Consider the following 16,082-nt stretch of genomic DNA (forward strand, 5'->3'; position numbering starts at 1 on the left):
GACGGTACATTACTTTTTCGAAAATTTTTGAGAATGCTGGTAACAGTGAAATTGGACCGAAATTTGATGCTATTTCTTTATCTCCCTTCTTAAACAGTGGCTTAACTTCAGCATATTTCAGCCATTCAGGAAATATTCCACTGATAAACGACTGGTTACACAGATAGCTTAATATGTTACTTAGCTCAGAATCACATTCTTTAATTAACTTTGTTGATATTTCATCATACCCACTAGATGTTTTTGATTTTAAAGATTTTATGATGGACATTATTTCTGTTGGGGTAGTGAGGGTCAAATTCATATTATGGAAATTACTTGAAATGTCTGGTCTAAGGTAATCCATAGCAGCATCTACCGAACCTGACAACCCCATCTTTTCAGTAACAGTGGCTTTGGATCACATGAGTCATCCTTTTATGTATAGTATAACCCCATTTTTATATTCTGGAATTAATATTTTTCCATTGTATATAACTTTTTTTTAAAATTAGTCCCTTCAAATTCTGTATGTTATGCATAACAATTACTACCTACTTCAGTGTAATTCTAAATTTCCTGATGTTTACTCTTAATGAAACAATTTTAATGTAGGGTGGAGTATAACTGAGATTTACAATGATGCTGACAAGATGTTGGCTTTCAAGTAGTGTTTACTAACACTACACCAAAAGCTTTCATGTACTCTTGAGTTCCCTAGTATGGAATCTGGAGAAGTTGTTAAAAAGTAGGAACAATTCATACCCCTAGTGCTTTGTTTCACAACACTGCCAACCCGACAATAGCTATATTGTGTTCAGCGATGTTTGTAGTTGCATTATCAAACAAGTGTTTGGCTTAGACTTCAGTGCCATCCAACGATAAGCAAAGTTGGCAACAATAAATGAGAGCTATAGGGTCATTCCATGTCAGTTCAACCAGGGGCTCCAGCTCATAGTCTCAGATTTGACTGAAATTCAGTACACTAATTCTACCATGTGTGGAACACTCGTGTACAAAGTATTAGTTTCCCCTGCCAATTAGTTACAGAATTACGACTTGTGAAAGAAGGTGACGTGACCCGGGAATTGCAACCCACATCTGGCAATCTATCTTCAGACCCAACTTCAGGTCTTAATAACTTTGGAACTATTCCACACAGTCCAGTGAAATTTTTACAACCCAGTAACATCCATTTAGAGAACATACTCCATGAATCAAAACACCAACAACGTATTTCTGAGGGAAAATAAAAAATTCCAAAATGTGATTAAAAAATGTAATTTGTTAAAAGGCACATATTGCAGATGCCCTCTATGCCAAATATAATTCACTCAAAAAGAGTATAAATTTTTTTGTGGTGAGCTTAATGTGGCCTAAACACACACAGTACTCATCATGCCCATAACAGTCACAAAAACTGCGTTACATGCACATGAAAATACAAAAAATTGAAAAATTACCTGAAAAACATGGATTTTCGAAGTGTGGTTGCACAAAAGGGACAAGTGGTGTCCAAGCCAAATTTGAAACACTGCGTAAGTAGACCATAATGATATATATCTCAAAATTTCAGCATGTTATTGCAAGACATTTGTGTACAATGGAAGTTGACAGATGTATTTGGTGATGGGCCATTGTTCCACAACACAGTTTTGTAAAAACATATCGTTAACTGTTCTGCCTGTTCTTATCCTCTCCCACAACTGTTTAATCACTAAGCAAGAACATATAGACAGATTAACACAACCTATCATTAATGTTTACTGCACCTTAACTGCTAAAAACCAGTAGATTGTGCTTCGAACAGAAGTTCTCCCACACTTTAGCTACTGTACTCTGTACATTGAGTGGCAAATTGTACTGTCTTCCTGACACTGTGGTAGGAACTGGAACTGTCATAAGAATATGTTCAAAAGAAATCCAACACCTGTCTGTCAAACGTGGCCAATGAAATGATCTTGCTGGTCCTGATGGTGCCATGAAGTTCACAAATACATCACCTTCTGCTTCACAGCACTCTGCAACACATCCTAAGTACCATTTGTCATCATAAACAGCAATAACATAGCAACCTGATTGTATGTTGGTGCTTTTGCTTCTGAATCCTGAGTCAGACACACTGTGAAGACACATGTTGTGCATGAACCTTATAACCGGACAGTCTGCTCACCTGCACATTGTCAGAGTCGGCTGGAGAGAAGTGACGCTGGCTCCTTGTGCCTGCAACAGTTTTAACGTGTTCTAGTCTGCTTCTTAGCAACTCTTCGACTGATTTCACCTCATCTTTCAAAACATAGAATGATTGTATGCCAGAGATATTTTTCTGTACCCAGGTAAATAATTGAAGAGGTGTTAGAATGTGACCTTCTGTAGGGTGCTGCAGACTAGCTCGTGATGCCATGCGCTTAACGGTAGGACCAATACCACTACATACATTTTTACCATGACTTGTTGTGAAAAAATTCCATTCTGCATGAATCTGAAATCGTGGTAATGCATGCATAAATTTTTGAGATTTTTACAGTTTTTGTACTGACTAGCTGCCCCGTCACTGAAGTATTTCACAAAATGTATGTGAGGCAGCTTTTTTTTCACATATGCCGTGACAGTGCGAATGTGGGCATGAACTGCAATGGCATCATGAATTAGAGAGTCACTAAAAATGCACAGGTTCATGACAGACACATCACCTGATTCACCTCTATAGTAAATAGCAAATGGCTGGAGAGTTGCTTGACTGTTGTCCCAGTGATATCCTTGGATGGCATCTTGAACTATAAATGCATAATTTTCAGAGAAGTCTAGTATTACTATAATTTCATCTTGTTTCAAATTATCCTTACAAAAATAGAGGAGATACCGTATTTACTCGAATCTAAGCCGCACTCGAATCTAAGCCGCACCTGAAAAATGAGACTCGAAATAAAGGAAAAAAAAAATTTCCCGAATCTAAGCTGCACCTGAAATCTGAGACTCGAAATTCAAAGGGAGAGAAAAGTTATAGGCCGCACCTCCAAATCGAAACAAAGTTGGTCCATTCTAATATGAGACACAATTTAGGTATAATGAATGACGATACAGCTACAGTAGTTTGGTTCGAGTCGTAAGCTTAGCAGTTAAGCTTTACCACGTAGCCATTGCTATGCGTCAGGCGCTCCGTCCGTATTTATACAGGTACCCTTCCTTTTTCACGTGCTTCGTCTGGTTTGGATCGATTGCTTATTTTGCTTTGATCTGATAATTGCCGTTTTCTTTATTATAGGTGTTTACGTCACTCTAAGCTGAAAATGCATTACTGTGCTGTGTCATACATTGTTTGTCGCATTCTGATAGTGCGTGTTTACGCCCTGTCGCCGCTCGCGGCATGGCTTGCTTTTGTGCGTGCTACCACTGCTTACAATTAAAAAACAAGAGAGAGGAATCGTCTCATTAGCGAAACAATGGCAAGAGACTATTTGTTGTTACTTACACTGCTGATTTCTTTGATAATGATCAACAAGAACCAAATAATAGACTGCGTATGATAGAACATGTTCTGAACGAGAGTTAGGCGAAAATTTTTCCCCGTTTGAAAATCTTTGCGGCCGCTTCTTTAGTACGTCAAATTCTGCACAGAAATTAGAGTCGTCTTAGATTTAAAAATCTAGTCAGTTGCCGTGCTTCATTTCTGACTGTATCACTATTAGGCATAAGAATAATATATAAACATGACACGATACGTATATTTTTCCGCGTTTGCTGTTGTCTCTAGTTTCGTAGTTTATTAGGCAGACAGGATTTAAATGAGATAGCAGGAAACACGAAAGAATACATGGTAAAATGTTTATATTCGTATTACTCTTATGGTGAAGAGAATACTGCATGTGATTCACATTTCATCAGGTTCCTATTAGCAACCATCTCTTCTCACAGGTAGGAAAAAATTCAGAACTTAGAGTTGGCCATATTGACAAACATCTCAAACAGTCTTGCCAGTCGGATTTTCGTAGTACATTGAAATTCTGCTACGTTCGAAGATGAACAATTCGGAATTTGTATTATTTCATTGGATAATGTATGAAAATGCAGTGGTCGAAACTCGAGGCGGAGAAAAAAAGCTCGTCTTCCATCTTTTTTTTCTTTAAATTTATTTACTGACGCATTGGTTTTGGCGCCAGTATTTATCTTTGTGCCTACAAAGCATGCCTGCTGTAGCGCTACATATATTCGACGGCAGAAGTTAGTTGTGGTGGCACCTACCAACATTTTTCAGAACTTCCGCTTGCTTTGCACTCGATTCTAAGCCGCAGGCGGTTTTTTGGATTACAAAAACCGGAAAAAAAGTGCGGCTTAGATTCGAGTAAATACGGTAAGCAGATTGTGCTGTTGCTGTGAAGCTGTGTGTGTGGTCAGTTTGTCCGTTTTTTGAAAACACATTTCAACAAAATCTTCCACTGTACTTTGCTTTGTTTCAAGACTTGTGCGATCCATATGTGTCCATTGTTGATAAGAAACAAGTTCATCGTCATTGATAAGGAGTTCACCATACAGTTCGTTATTCATGTGTTCTGCAATATTTGCCTTACCAGGACACTTTTCAAACCTGTATATCATGTACTGGTAGGAACTGATGCCACACACTAGCAGCTTCATTGCACCTTTGTAACCCAGACCAGAATCCTTTATAGCATCAAATATCATCTTAGCATTTTGGTGGGTCTCACATACACAAACATTGTGTGTGCCCCTTGCACTTACAGGCACAACCCATTTTGGCCGAAGATTGAAGAAAGATGATAAACCTACTTTGGTATTGGGATACATTTCCTTGAATTCTACATATAGTTCTGATATGTTGCATAGCAACAGTCTTTTTTTGCATCTATACACATACATTTCCCATTTTCACCGTTACATAGTCTTTTTTTCTGGCATTATTTGGCTGTAGTCATTATTTTCATAAAACTCCGACACTAGCACCTTTATTTCTGAACTCAATTGCTTACCCTGAGCCTGCTGAAGTTGTGGAAGCACTCCTTGGGTTGCTTTTATTTTCCTGGCTTGCTTTACCATGTATGTAGAATCATAGAATTCCTTTGCAGTGTAGTCAGTATGGCAGCTGGAAGGTGCAAGGGTAAGAATAGCTACTAATTTTCTGGCGTGTGGATATGGCACATTTTTCTTTCAAATCGTGCACAACTTTGTCCAAATCAGAGCATTTCTGCCATGATTTCTGTTCCTTTGGAGCAGATAGTTCTTCCTCTTCCACCATTAGTGTGTCAGCTATTTTGTGTTTTAATTCTATTTGAGCTTCTGGTAGTTTTCTTCTACCATTAGCTGGACCTGTCTCTCTTCCCAAATTTGTGTGTCTTCATGGGAGACAAACAAAGAGCAGTCACTGAAGTATTTAATTGCTCATCTGCTGTGGTTGTAGGTGGCTGATACTCTTTCTCACTGTCATATAAATTATCAGAATATTCTTCATTTTTTAGCAGTGTAACACACCTGGAACATAACTTTCGTCCTGGTTTCATGTTAAATCCCATGCACTAATTCACTTTCAATACTGATTTTATATCAATTTCTCTGAGGCTTCTCATCACTGTCTTCTTATGAATCTGAAATGGATCACCAAAATGGATCAAAACAACTTCTTTGTAGGAAAGAATACTTATCCAGAAACACTTTCATATGATGATAACAAACACTAAAGTTTCCTGGAACTGTACTTCTTGTGCCCACAGGGTGTATCCCAGATCTCCATAGCAACAAATCTTGGTCTGATTCATACAGTACAAAGCGAATGCCACATTTTGTTCCATATGTTGTTTTATGACATTCAGGTGCTTGTGCTCTACCAATTCTGCAACTTGTTTGAACAAAAGCACCATTAGTACACTCTTCTGCCTCCATACTGACTTTCCACAACAGTACTGACCAGCCTGAACTAAAATATTAAAAACATGAGTAACCTGTAATTGTTGCTGGTTTCCTTTGTTGTTCCTGCCTAACAATGACTCACTCTGTCCCTGAAAACTACCATTATTTAACTTTCTGTTGCCTAATGGTTCCCAACAATTGCTGCAGCCTTATCTGAAACAAGCTGTCTGCATCATCACTATTACTTGCTAAATCGTGTTAAAAGAAACGTAACCAAATACATCTCTGTCAACTTTTATTGTACACAAATGCCGTGCAATAACAAGTTGAAATTTTGCCACATATTATATTATGGTCTACTTATGCAGTGTTTGAAATTTGGCTTGGATATCACTTGTCCCTTTTGTGCTACCACACTTAGAAAATCCGTGTTTATCAGGTAATTTTTCAAATTTTTGTATTTTTGTGTGCATGTAACTCTGTTTGTGTGACTGATATGGGCAAGATGAGTTCTGTGTGTGCTTAGGTCACATTAAGCTTACCACAGAAAAAAATTTATACCCTTTTCGAGTAAATTATATTTGGCATAGAGGGCACCTACAATATGTACCTTTTAACATATTACATTTTTTAATCACATTTTGGAATTTTTTATTTTCCCTCAGAAATATGTTGTTGGTGTTTTGATTCATAGAGTGTGTTCTCTAAGTGGATGTTACTGGGTTGTAAAAATTTGACTGGACTGTGCGGAATAGTTCCAAAGTTATTAAGACCTGAAGTTGGGCCTGAAGATAGATTGCCAGATGCGCGTTGCAATGTCCAGGTCACGCCACCTTCTTTCACAAGCCATAATTCTGGAAATAATTGGCAGGGGAACTCAGAATTTTGCACATGAGTGTTCCACACTTGGTAGCATTGGTGTGCTAAATTTCAGCCAAATCTGAGACTATCAGCTGGAACATTTTCTCAAATTGGTTGAATTGACATGGAATGACCCTATGGTAGCACCTTTTCCAGATAGTATATGAACTACATTTGAACTGTCATAGATATGGTATCTCTAGCCAAAAAAGTATGAAGTATGTGGGAATTTTTGGCATATTATTTCATAAAAAATGCAACAACTTAGATTTGAAGGAGAATGTTAACAAACTGGGAATGATGTACAGCTTTGTTGTAATATATAGCATATAGCAATTACCGAAGTGATGGTTAGCTAAGAACTGATAGCAGAGCCTAAACTATTTAAATAGAGTCACAATAATCCCACACTTTTGGGGTGCTTTTTTTTTTTTCGAATGTCCTGATTTCTGATGTGCGGGTTAGGATGAGGTGTGTAAGCACAGCTAAAACTTAACTGCATATTCCACTCTGTATCATGTCTTACAGAATTATATAGACTTAGATTTCATTATGCGCTATGTATCTATGTACGTTGAACTTCACGGTAACATTTATAGAACACAGTTCTGTCATTGAGTGTGCCAGCTTATGTAATCAGTCAGCACAATCCGTTGTCAGCTGTTATCCTGAATTTTGCATATTTTTCTTAAAGAAATTTATTTTTACAAAGCAAGTTTTATGATTTGAAGTTTGTATACATGTATGTAGCTTATGTCTAGGTCTTGTAACCACTTTCGGACTCCTGTTAAGTTTTTGATGTAGACATCAAAATTTCCAAAAGTATTTGTGAACTAGAAAACCAGATGGGGGAAAAATCACCAGAAGAAATTAAAATGATCTATAATTTATTCATTTATTTTGCCAAAAAGTACAAACTACCAATATGATGATGAAATATAAAGCTTATGTATGTGCTTAAAACATAATTTCCCACTATTGAAGAGTGTAAAAAGAGGGGTTTCACTGTGTGTAAATTATACACACATCACATTTATTTAATTTCAGTTTCGTAGTAAAAGGCAGTTGATGAGTACGTCTTGAATATTGTCATCAGAAACATAGCCCAAAACACTGACACATGTTATCAAGTTTGTGCATTAATCGGCAAGTTACAGAATGCACCTGACATGAACTCCAAAAGACTGCTGTGTTTCTTCTATTAACACTCAGCTGTAGGTCCTGTTAAGTTATTGGTGCTTGCTGTTCCACAATTGAAGAGCGTACGCTAGTAGTAATAATAAAAATTTAAAACCTATGCTTATTACCAATGGTTTACGAAATGGGTAGTCCACATGCGCCTAGCATTGCCTGCTTGCTCATTAGTTTTTCTGGCAGGATTGTATAGGGTGAGTCAAAAAAAACTTGGCAACTTTGAATGATATAGGAATTTATTGAGGTAACTTACAGAATTCATAGATGTATCATTTTGTAGCAAATAACCTCAAGTTTGATTCATGTAGTCCATCAGTATTTCATTGCGCCACCAGGAATGCCAGCGTAGTGTACAGTTAAAATGGCTACTTTCACTGGTGCAGAGTGTGCTTGCCATGTGTTTCGGTGTATTTCATATCAGTGGCATAATGAAAATCCACAACAGTAGAACAAGAAGGCAGCAAAAATCCACATGCTACCATGGAACACACTCACAACAGCCCCAAAGATAATGTGTTTTGTGCCCTTAGCAGATTGAAAGTGTAATGCCCTTAGACATGGAGAAAACTGTCATTGGTGTTGTGTATCTGAAAACGCTTGAAAACTTTAAATCCACAGATCAATGAAGATGACCGAGATGGGATGGTTTACTACCAGCAAGAGGTTGAAATGCCTCATTTCCTCATGAAAGTTGATGTTTCCTTGACAGTCACTTGCCAGGTTGGTGGATTGGCCATGAAAGGCCAATCGCATGGCCACTGTGCTCCCAAGACTTGAAACCAATGGATTTCTTTCTCTGGGGTTTCATTAAAACTGTGTATATGTTTCTGCCCTAACAAACAGTTTAGCCGACTTGAAAAATAGAACCTATTCTACCATTGCACAAGCTACGCCAGATTTGCTGCAACAAGTGTGGGGAGATGTTGATTATCAAGGGGGATGTTTTGCGACTTTACAATTGGTAGTCACATCAAACCAAATTGACATTTGGGACACTTGTATGTGAAAGTTGAGGTTGTTTGCTACAAAATGACACATCTGCCAATTCTGTAAGTTACCTCCAGAAATTTTTCTATCATTCCAAAGTTGTAAACTCCTATTTCATTCGCCCGTTGTCCAGAGACTGGTTTGATGCAGCTCTCCATGCTACTCTATCCTGTGCAAGCTTCATCACCTCCAAGTAACTACTGCAACCTCCATCCTTCTGAATCTGCTCAGTGTGTTTAGCTCTTGGTCTCCCTCTATGATTTTTACCTTCCACACTGCCCTCCAATACTAAATTGGTGATACCTTGATGCCTCAGAACATTGCTACCAACTGATACCTTCTTCTAGTCAAGTTGTGCCACAAATTCCTCTTCTTCCCAATTTTATTCAGTACCTCCTCATTAGTTATGTGATCTACCCATACAATCTTCAGCATTATTCTGTAGCACCACATTTCAAAAGCTTCTATTCTCTTCTTGTCTAAACTATTTATCATTCATGTTTCACTTCCATACATGACTACACTCCATACAAATACTTTCAGATAAGACTTCCTGACACTAAAATCTATACTCGGTATTAACAAATTTCTCTTCTTCAGAAATGCTTTCCTTGCCATTGCCAGTCTACATTTTGTATCATCACTACTTTGACCAACATCAGTTATTTTGCTTCCCAAACAGTAAAATTCATTTACTACTGTAAGTTTCTCATTTCCTAATCTAATTCCCTCAGCTTCACCTGATTTAATTAGACTACATTCCATTATCCTTCTTTTGCTTTTGTTGATGTCCATCTTATATCCTCCTTTCAAGACTCTGTCTATTCATGGATTTTAATTCCGACTCCAAATTTTCCGTTTGTTTTCTTTACTGCTCACTCAATATACAGATTGAATAACATCGGGGATAGGCTGCAACCCTGTCTCACTCCTTTCCCAACCACTGCTTACCTTTCATGCTCCTCCACTCTTATAGCTGCCCTCTGATTTCTGTACAAATTGTAAATAGTCTTTTGCTCCTGTATTTTATCCCTGCCACTTTCAGAATTTGAAAGAGAGTATTCCAGTCAACATTGTTAAAAGCTTTCTCTAAGTCTATAAATGCTAGAAATGTAGGTTTGCCTTTCCTTAACTTATCTTCTAAGATAATTTTTAGGGTCAGTATTGCCTCACGTGTTCCAACATGTCTACAGAAACCAAACTGATCTTCCCTGAGGTCAGCTTCTACCAGTTTTTCCATTCATCTGTAAAGAATTCGTGTCAGTATTTTGCTGCAATGACTTATTAAACTGATAGTTCGGTAATTTTTGCACCTGTCAACACCTGCTTTCCTAATGATTGGAATTATTATATTCTTGAAGTCTGACATTATTTCACCTGTCTCATACATCTTGCTCACCAGGTGGTAGAGTTTTGTCAAGGCTGGCTCTCCCAAGGCTATCAGTAGTTCTAATAGAATGTTGTCTACCCCCGGGGCCTAGTTTCGACTTAGGTTTTTCAGTGCTCTGCAATCTCCCTTGTCTTCTTCATCTACATCCTCTTTCATTTCCATAATATTGCACTCACTCATATAGTAGTTTAAAATTCCACGAGAAACATAGGTTTTTCTTTGACCAAATACTGTTTTCATTTGGCCATTTCTAGTACATTTTGGCACTTCAAAAGTAATTTATGTATCAGAAAGTATGGATGATAAGAAGAAAATTGTGGCAGTCGCTGGCAGTTTGTATGCTATGTGCCCGTATATTTTTCAAAAGAAAAATCGCACAATACCTGTAAAATAATAGACATGAAACAGTGGGTAATAACCGTCAATAGCAAACATAGTAGAAACAACATTTTATTGGCAGTCTCCTATAGTCTTGCTTTACACAACTCTTCTCTGAGTTATACACTTCTTTTAAGAGGCCTATGGTTTTCTGAGGTTATTTCTGAAATCAATGAAGGTATTTTAAATCTGTCTTGTGACTCCAAGGAAATTGTCACCAAACGTGTTTCGTTTTATTGAAATAAAATAACAACATTGGTCTTAATGACGCACATACTATTGGACTTGCTTTCTCCATCTAAAAACATTTCATTACGGGAGATGTTGATGTTAGTACTCACACAGGGGTGAAATACAGAAGTCCTTACATTTTTTGTCAACTTGTATCTTTACTTACTTGTGAGATATCAAAAGTCATAACTGGTCTGGAAATCAGAGAAATATCAGGTAGTTTCACTCGGGGAAACTTGAGGCAACTCTGTTAATACACAGTGCAGCTTCATGTACAGAACAACAAATCCCGTATAAATCATTTGTTGATCGTTTTAATTTTTAGACATTTCATCGTCAACTAAATCTGTCAGTTCTTTCTGCATGGTGTTGTAATGCCGTTTCCATGCAAATTTATGGTACCTATCGATTATGCGATTATTGAGAGTTCTCACCCTTCTCCTCTGTTACTCCAATTCATTTTTAAAGCCTTTAGACAATGATCACTAGATTTCCTCTTCTTGTGCAAACAGTCAGTGGGCCTGTGAACTTCCTTCATACCTCGAACAATTAATGAAGAATAAACATAGTGTACACAGTGATTCTGCTGAACTGAAGAAAGTCATGCTGACCAAAATAAACCATACTGGGTAGTGGAAGAAAGTGTTATATCACACTGCTGAATGAAGTGTCACACTATACAAAGGAGGACAAAGTAGTGCTGAACAGCATGCAGGCAGCATGCTGCGCACACATGAAGCTTTGCACTATGTGGCTGACCCTGATCTAATTAGTCATCACTAAGCAAGAGAACTTTGATTGGAAATTCATGCCTTCCTCTGTGGTATCTGGGCCAAAAATAGACACACAGTTATTCCTTGCCTGTCACAAGAGAATGACTAAAAGGAGTCTTATATGTAATCAAACTTTTACACTGATGACAAAGCTATTATTAGGTTTCAAGTCAGTTTTAACACATTTCACAGCCTTTACCTCTGCCTCTTTTGCTTAATTACTTTCGGTACGCTTTGAGGGTTTAACTTATTTAAGTTTCACAGAAGTGAGGGCCACCTGTGGAAGTTCACCATACAAGGAGCACTGTACACTGTGATCTGCACCTACTGTTAGAATGGATTTATCTTTGCACTCAGAATCTAACTCTGTAACCAATCTGTTGTGGTGGATTGTCATGCATCCTCACAGTTGTGGCTCCCTGACAGCGATGGCACTGCTGATGCCTGAACTGTAATCTCCCCTTGTCTGCTGAGGAGTAGGTGCCTCTCTGATCAGGGACACTGGACTCCAGACATCGCTTTGTTGTCAGGGAGCCACAACTGTGAGGATGCATGACAATCCACCACAACAGATTGGTTACAGAGTTAGATTCTGAGTGCAAAGATAAATCCATTCTAACAGTAGGTGCAGATCACAGTGTACAGTGCTCCTTGAAACTCTTTGCCTTTACAAATGTCTGCTTGTGTCTGTGTATGTGCGGATGGATATGAGTGTGTGTGTGTGTGTGTGTGTGTATACCTGTCCTTTTTTCCCCCTAAGGTAAGTCTTTCTGCTCCCGGGATTGGAATGACTCCTTACCCTCTCCCTTAAAACCCACATCCTTTCGTCTTTCCCTCTCCTTCCCTCTTTCCTGATGAGGCAACAGTTTGTTGCGAAAGCTTGAATTTTGTGTGTATGTTTGTGTTTGTTTGTGTGTCTATCAACGTGCCAGTGCTTTCGTTTGGTAAGTCACGTCACCCACTTCCAAACCACAACCAAAAAAATTTTTTTCCGCTTTAAACACTACCGCTGCTATAAAATCCACCCTTTCTAATCCACAAACAGTTCCTTTCACCTATTAAACAACCATTTCGTCTAGTTCTGATAACTTTTGCTTTATTTCCATTTCCGTTTTTCCCACATCACTGATAATTTTTAGCTGCTTCCCACAGGTTTTAACGTCATTATTTCTTCGCCAGACAATTGTTAGCCTCATTTTCATAATCTGCCACCACAAAACCACTCTTTTTAATACATTTACACGCCGTTTTTTCGAAATTTTCCCGAATCTCTCAATCCTTTAACGTGTTTTGGCGGCAATACAACCACCTAACCTTTATGCACATCGTTGTCTACCAACCCAAGTTCACCACAGGATCAACATAGCCCAGCTTTAACCAACACTTTTTCGCCTTTTTTCACAACAGATCTCCAGTTACTTTCTCCAGTAATTTTCATTTTCATTTCAACCTCATGTTACACTTTCCACCTTCTAATACCATGTCACCCTCACAACACCCCCACAACGACCCCATTAAGTTTTATTTACATTCCCTCCGCAAACATGCCTTCACCCTAGCCAGATTACGCTCGCATATTTTATTTTCTCAGGCTTGTCTGACATTTGGCATTACCCCCAAAGGACTCACACTTAAAGTTCCCATCTCTGGCTGCAATGAAAATTTTCTTGGTCTTTAAATATGTCTGCTTGTGTCTGTATATATGTGGATGGATGTGTGTGTGTGTGTGTGTGTGTGTGTGTGTGTGTGTGTGCGAGTGTATACCCGTCCTTTTTTCCCCCTAAGGTAAGTCTTTCCGCTCCCGGGATTGGAATGACTCCTTACCCTCTCCCTTAAAACCCACATCCTTTCATCTTTCCCTCTCCTTCCCTCTTTCCTGATGAGGCAACAGTTTGTTGCGAAAGCTTGAATTTTGTGTGTATCCACACATACAGACACAAGCAGACTAATAATGAAAAAAAGTTGCATGGAGCGGGCTTCGAACCGGCGACCTTCGGATTACAAACCCGAGCACTTACCGCTGCGCCACGACGCTGTAGAAAACTATTAACCGTAGAGAGTATTTCACCGCAACGGTTTCTTTTAACTGTCGATTTTCTCGACAACGGCTGAGAAGTGCATCTTGGTGCTTTGCCACATTACACCTCTGGCCATGAGCTTTTATTATGCGCAGTATGAATCGAATCTGAATTTCACAATTGGCGGCCTCCCCTTGTTAGTGACATTGTCATGCCCATGCAGGTGCTAAACCTTCCTTCCCAAATCTCTGTATGTGCTTTTCAGAAAACCATTGGAATGTATTTTGGACATCTTTTAATTGTGTAGTTACTAGAGGTGCATACAACAGGCTTTTTTTAATTGCAAGTATTAAAAAAATCGTTGCTAGTTGTATGTGGACTTACGAAGAGCTGGTTTGAGATTGTCATTTACTGATCAAAAGTTTGTCAGTAATGTAACAAATGGACAATGCTTATAACTGCTCATTTTAAGAGATTTATTTATGGGATTCTTATTCCCAGTTGGGGGAAGTGCAATGGGTAAAGTCTCTAAAACGACTTTATGAGCCTAAAAGTGGAACAAAAATACAGTAGTTGGTCATGTGTGGTTGTGTCAGTATTGTATTTGAGAGAAAACTGTTTCCTGTATGCATTTTGTGCCACTGGGAAATTTTTTCTCGCAGATGTTATGTCACCAAGTTCGTGTGTAATATACGTGGTCTCTAGTTGTCAGTTGTTGTTTAGAATTCAATATGCCGTGAAAGAAAAGTCATACAGAAGTTGATTTCTGACAATGTGTTCAGACAACATCAAAGAATGGAAACTCCAAGTTGAAGTATCAGCAGTATTATGAAAAGGGTAGGTTGCTACTCACTGTAAAGATGACACAATGAGTTGCAGGCAGGTGCAGTGAAAAGACTATTATACATGTAGCTTTTGGCCAAAGCCTTCCTCAGGAAGGAAAAGACACATACATTCACACAAGCAAGCATATCTCTCTCTCTCTCTCTCTCTCTCTCTCTCTCTCTCTCTCTCTCTCTCTCTGTCACACACACACACACACACACACACACACACACACACACACACACACACACACACTGCCATCTCTGGCAACTTGGACCACATTCCTGTTCGAGCTGTCAGATACAGCATTTATGTGTGTTTGGTGTGCATGCTTCTGTACATGTGTGTGTTCCTCCCCTCCCCCCTGAAGAAAGCTAGAGATGTAAGAGCCATTCATTGTGCCTGTCTGCAACTCATTGTCATCTTTACAGTGAGTTCAGACAGGTACTCGAGTTTTATACTAGTGATTGAGCTATATTATTTTTATGTGATTTATCTTATGTTATTCATGTTAGTGATTTTATTTTCAGCTTGAAACTTTAAATGCCATAACAGACAGTAATGTGGCCCTGAGAGCAGAAAGAGATGAGCTCTCAAAGGAAATTAAAATACTGAAGACTAAAGCTGAAGCCTTAGAGTCAGAACTTGGGCCACTCCGTAAAGAAAGATCTCATTTAACTAACCAGGCATCTGCACTTGAAGCAGAAAACACAACTTTACGTGCAGAAACAGGACGCCTGCGTCAACGTGTAAGTGCTTTAATTGAAAGAGCAAACAAAGTGGCACCAGAGGAATGGAAGCGATTAAAGACAGAGCGTGAGCAGCTCAAGCAAGAAGTTTCTCAGCTTGAAACCCAGAACAAGCAACAGGTATGTATTTTAATTCTGTGCAACAAAGACAGCCTGTCTCTATGGCCATTTTTAATTCACCTTCTTTAGACAAAAATGGTAATAATGAAAATACAGTATAACCCCACTTTTATGTTCCTGGAATTAACAATTTCCCACAGTTTACAATATTTTTTATCGTTCCCTTCAAATTTCCTTTGTCCATAATGTTAATTCAAACCAGATTTTGTGTCGGCATATTTGTAATTTCCCCGTAATTTACACAGTACTAAAAATGTTCATGGAGAAAATAGTGACAGAAAACGATGCTGGCATGATGTTGGCCATCAAGTAGTGTATACAGACATTACGTGGTCAAATTTCTTGACACCAGTGCACTGTACTCAGTGGATCTGAGCTGGCAAGTGTGTAGAAGTTACAATAACTCATGCTGCTGGCGAGCTTTACTCAGCGTTGTGGCTGATGGGAGTAAATAGGTTCCTTCAAATAAAGATATCATTACAAATCACAACCATTGCAAACTGTCTATACTGTGCATATGCAGTTTGTTATGGTTATCGTAACACCTTCGTCGAACCATATTCAGCATATTTCGGGATTTGGGCACTTGTAGTGATAGTTGAGACCACTCATTTTACACTGCCCCGATGTGTTTGGTTTAAATACAGCACTAATTATGTAATTTTTCATGCTGAGTAAAAAGTGTTTCGAGAATTTATTCTCGTTGTCAAGGGCA

General features: G+C 38.5%; 1 protein-coding gene across 3 annotated transcripts in view; it reads left to right on the plus strand.

Moving 5' to 3' along the window:
- LOC124596478 (nucleoprotein TPR) overlaps positions 1-16,082 on the plus strand; it is a 278,178-nt gene that overhangs the window by 113,281 nt on the left and 148,815 nt on the right. For all 3 annotated transcript variants that reach the window (XM_047135622.1, XM_047135620.1, XM_047135621.1), the window contains exon 19: positions 15,029-15,367. In XM_047135622.1, the coding sequence (XP_046991578.1) occupies positions 15,029-15,367 (339 nt within the window). The remainder of the gene's footprint in view (positions 1-15,028; positions 15,368-16,082) is intronic.

This window comes from Schistocerca americana, chromosome 2, assembly GCF_021461395.2.
Source record: "Schistocerca americana isolate TAMUIC-IGC-003095 chromosome 2, iqSchAmer2.1, whole genome shotgun sequence".
NCBI classification, from domain to species: Eukaryota; Metazoa; Arthropoda; class Insecta; order Orthoptera; family Acrididae; genus Schistocerca; species Schistocerca americana.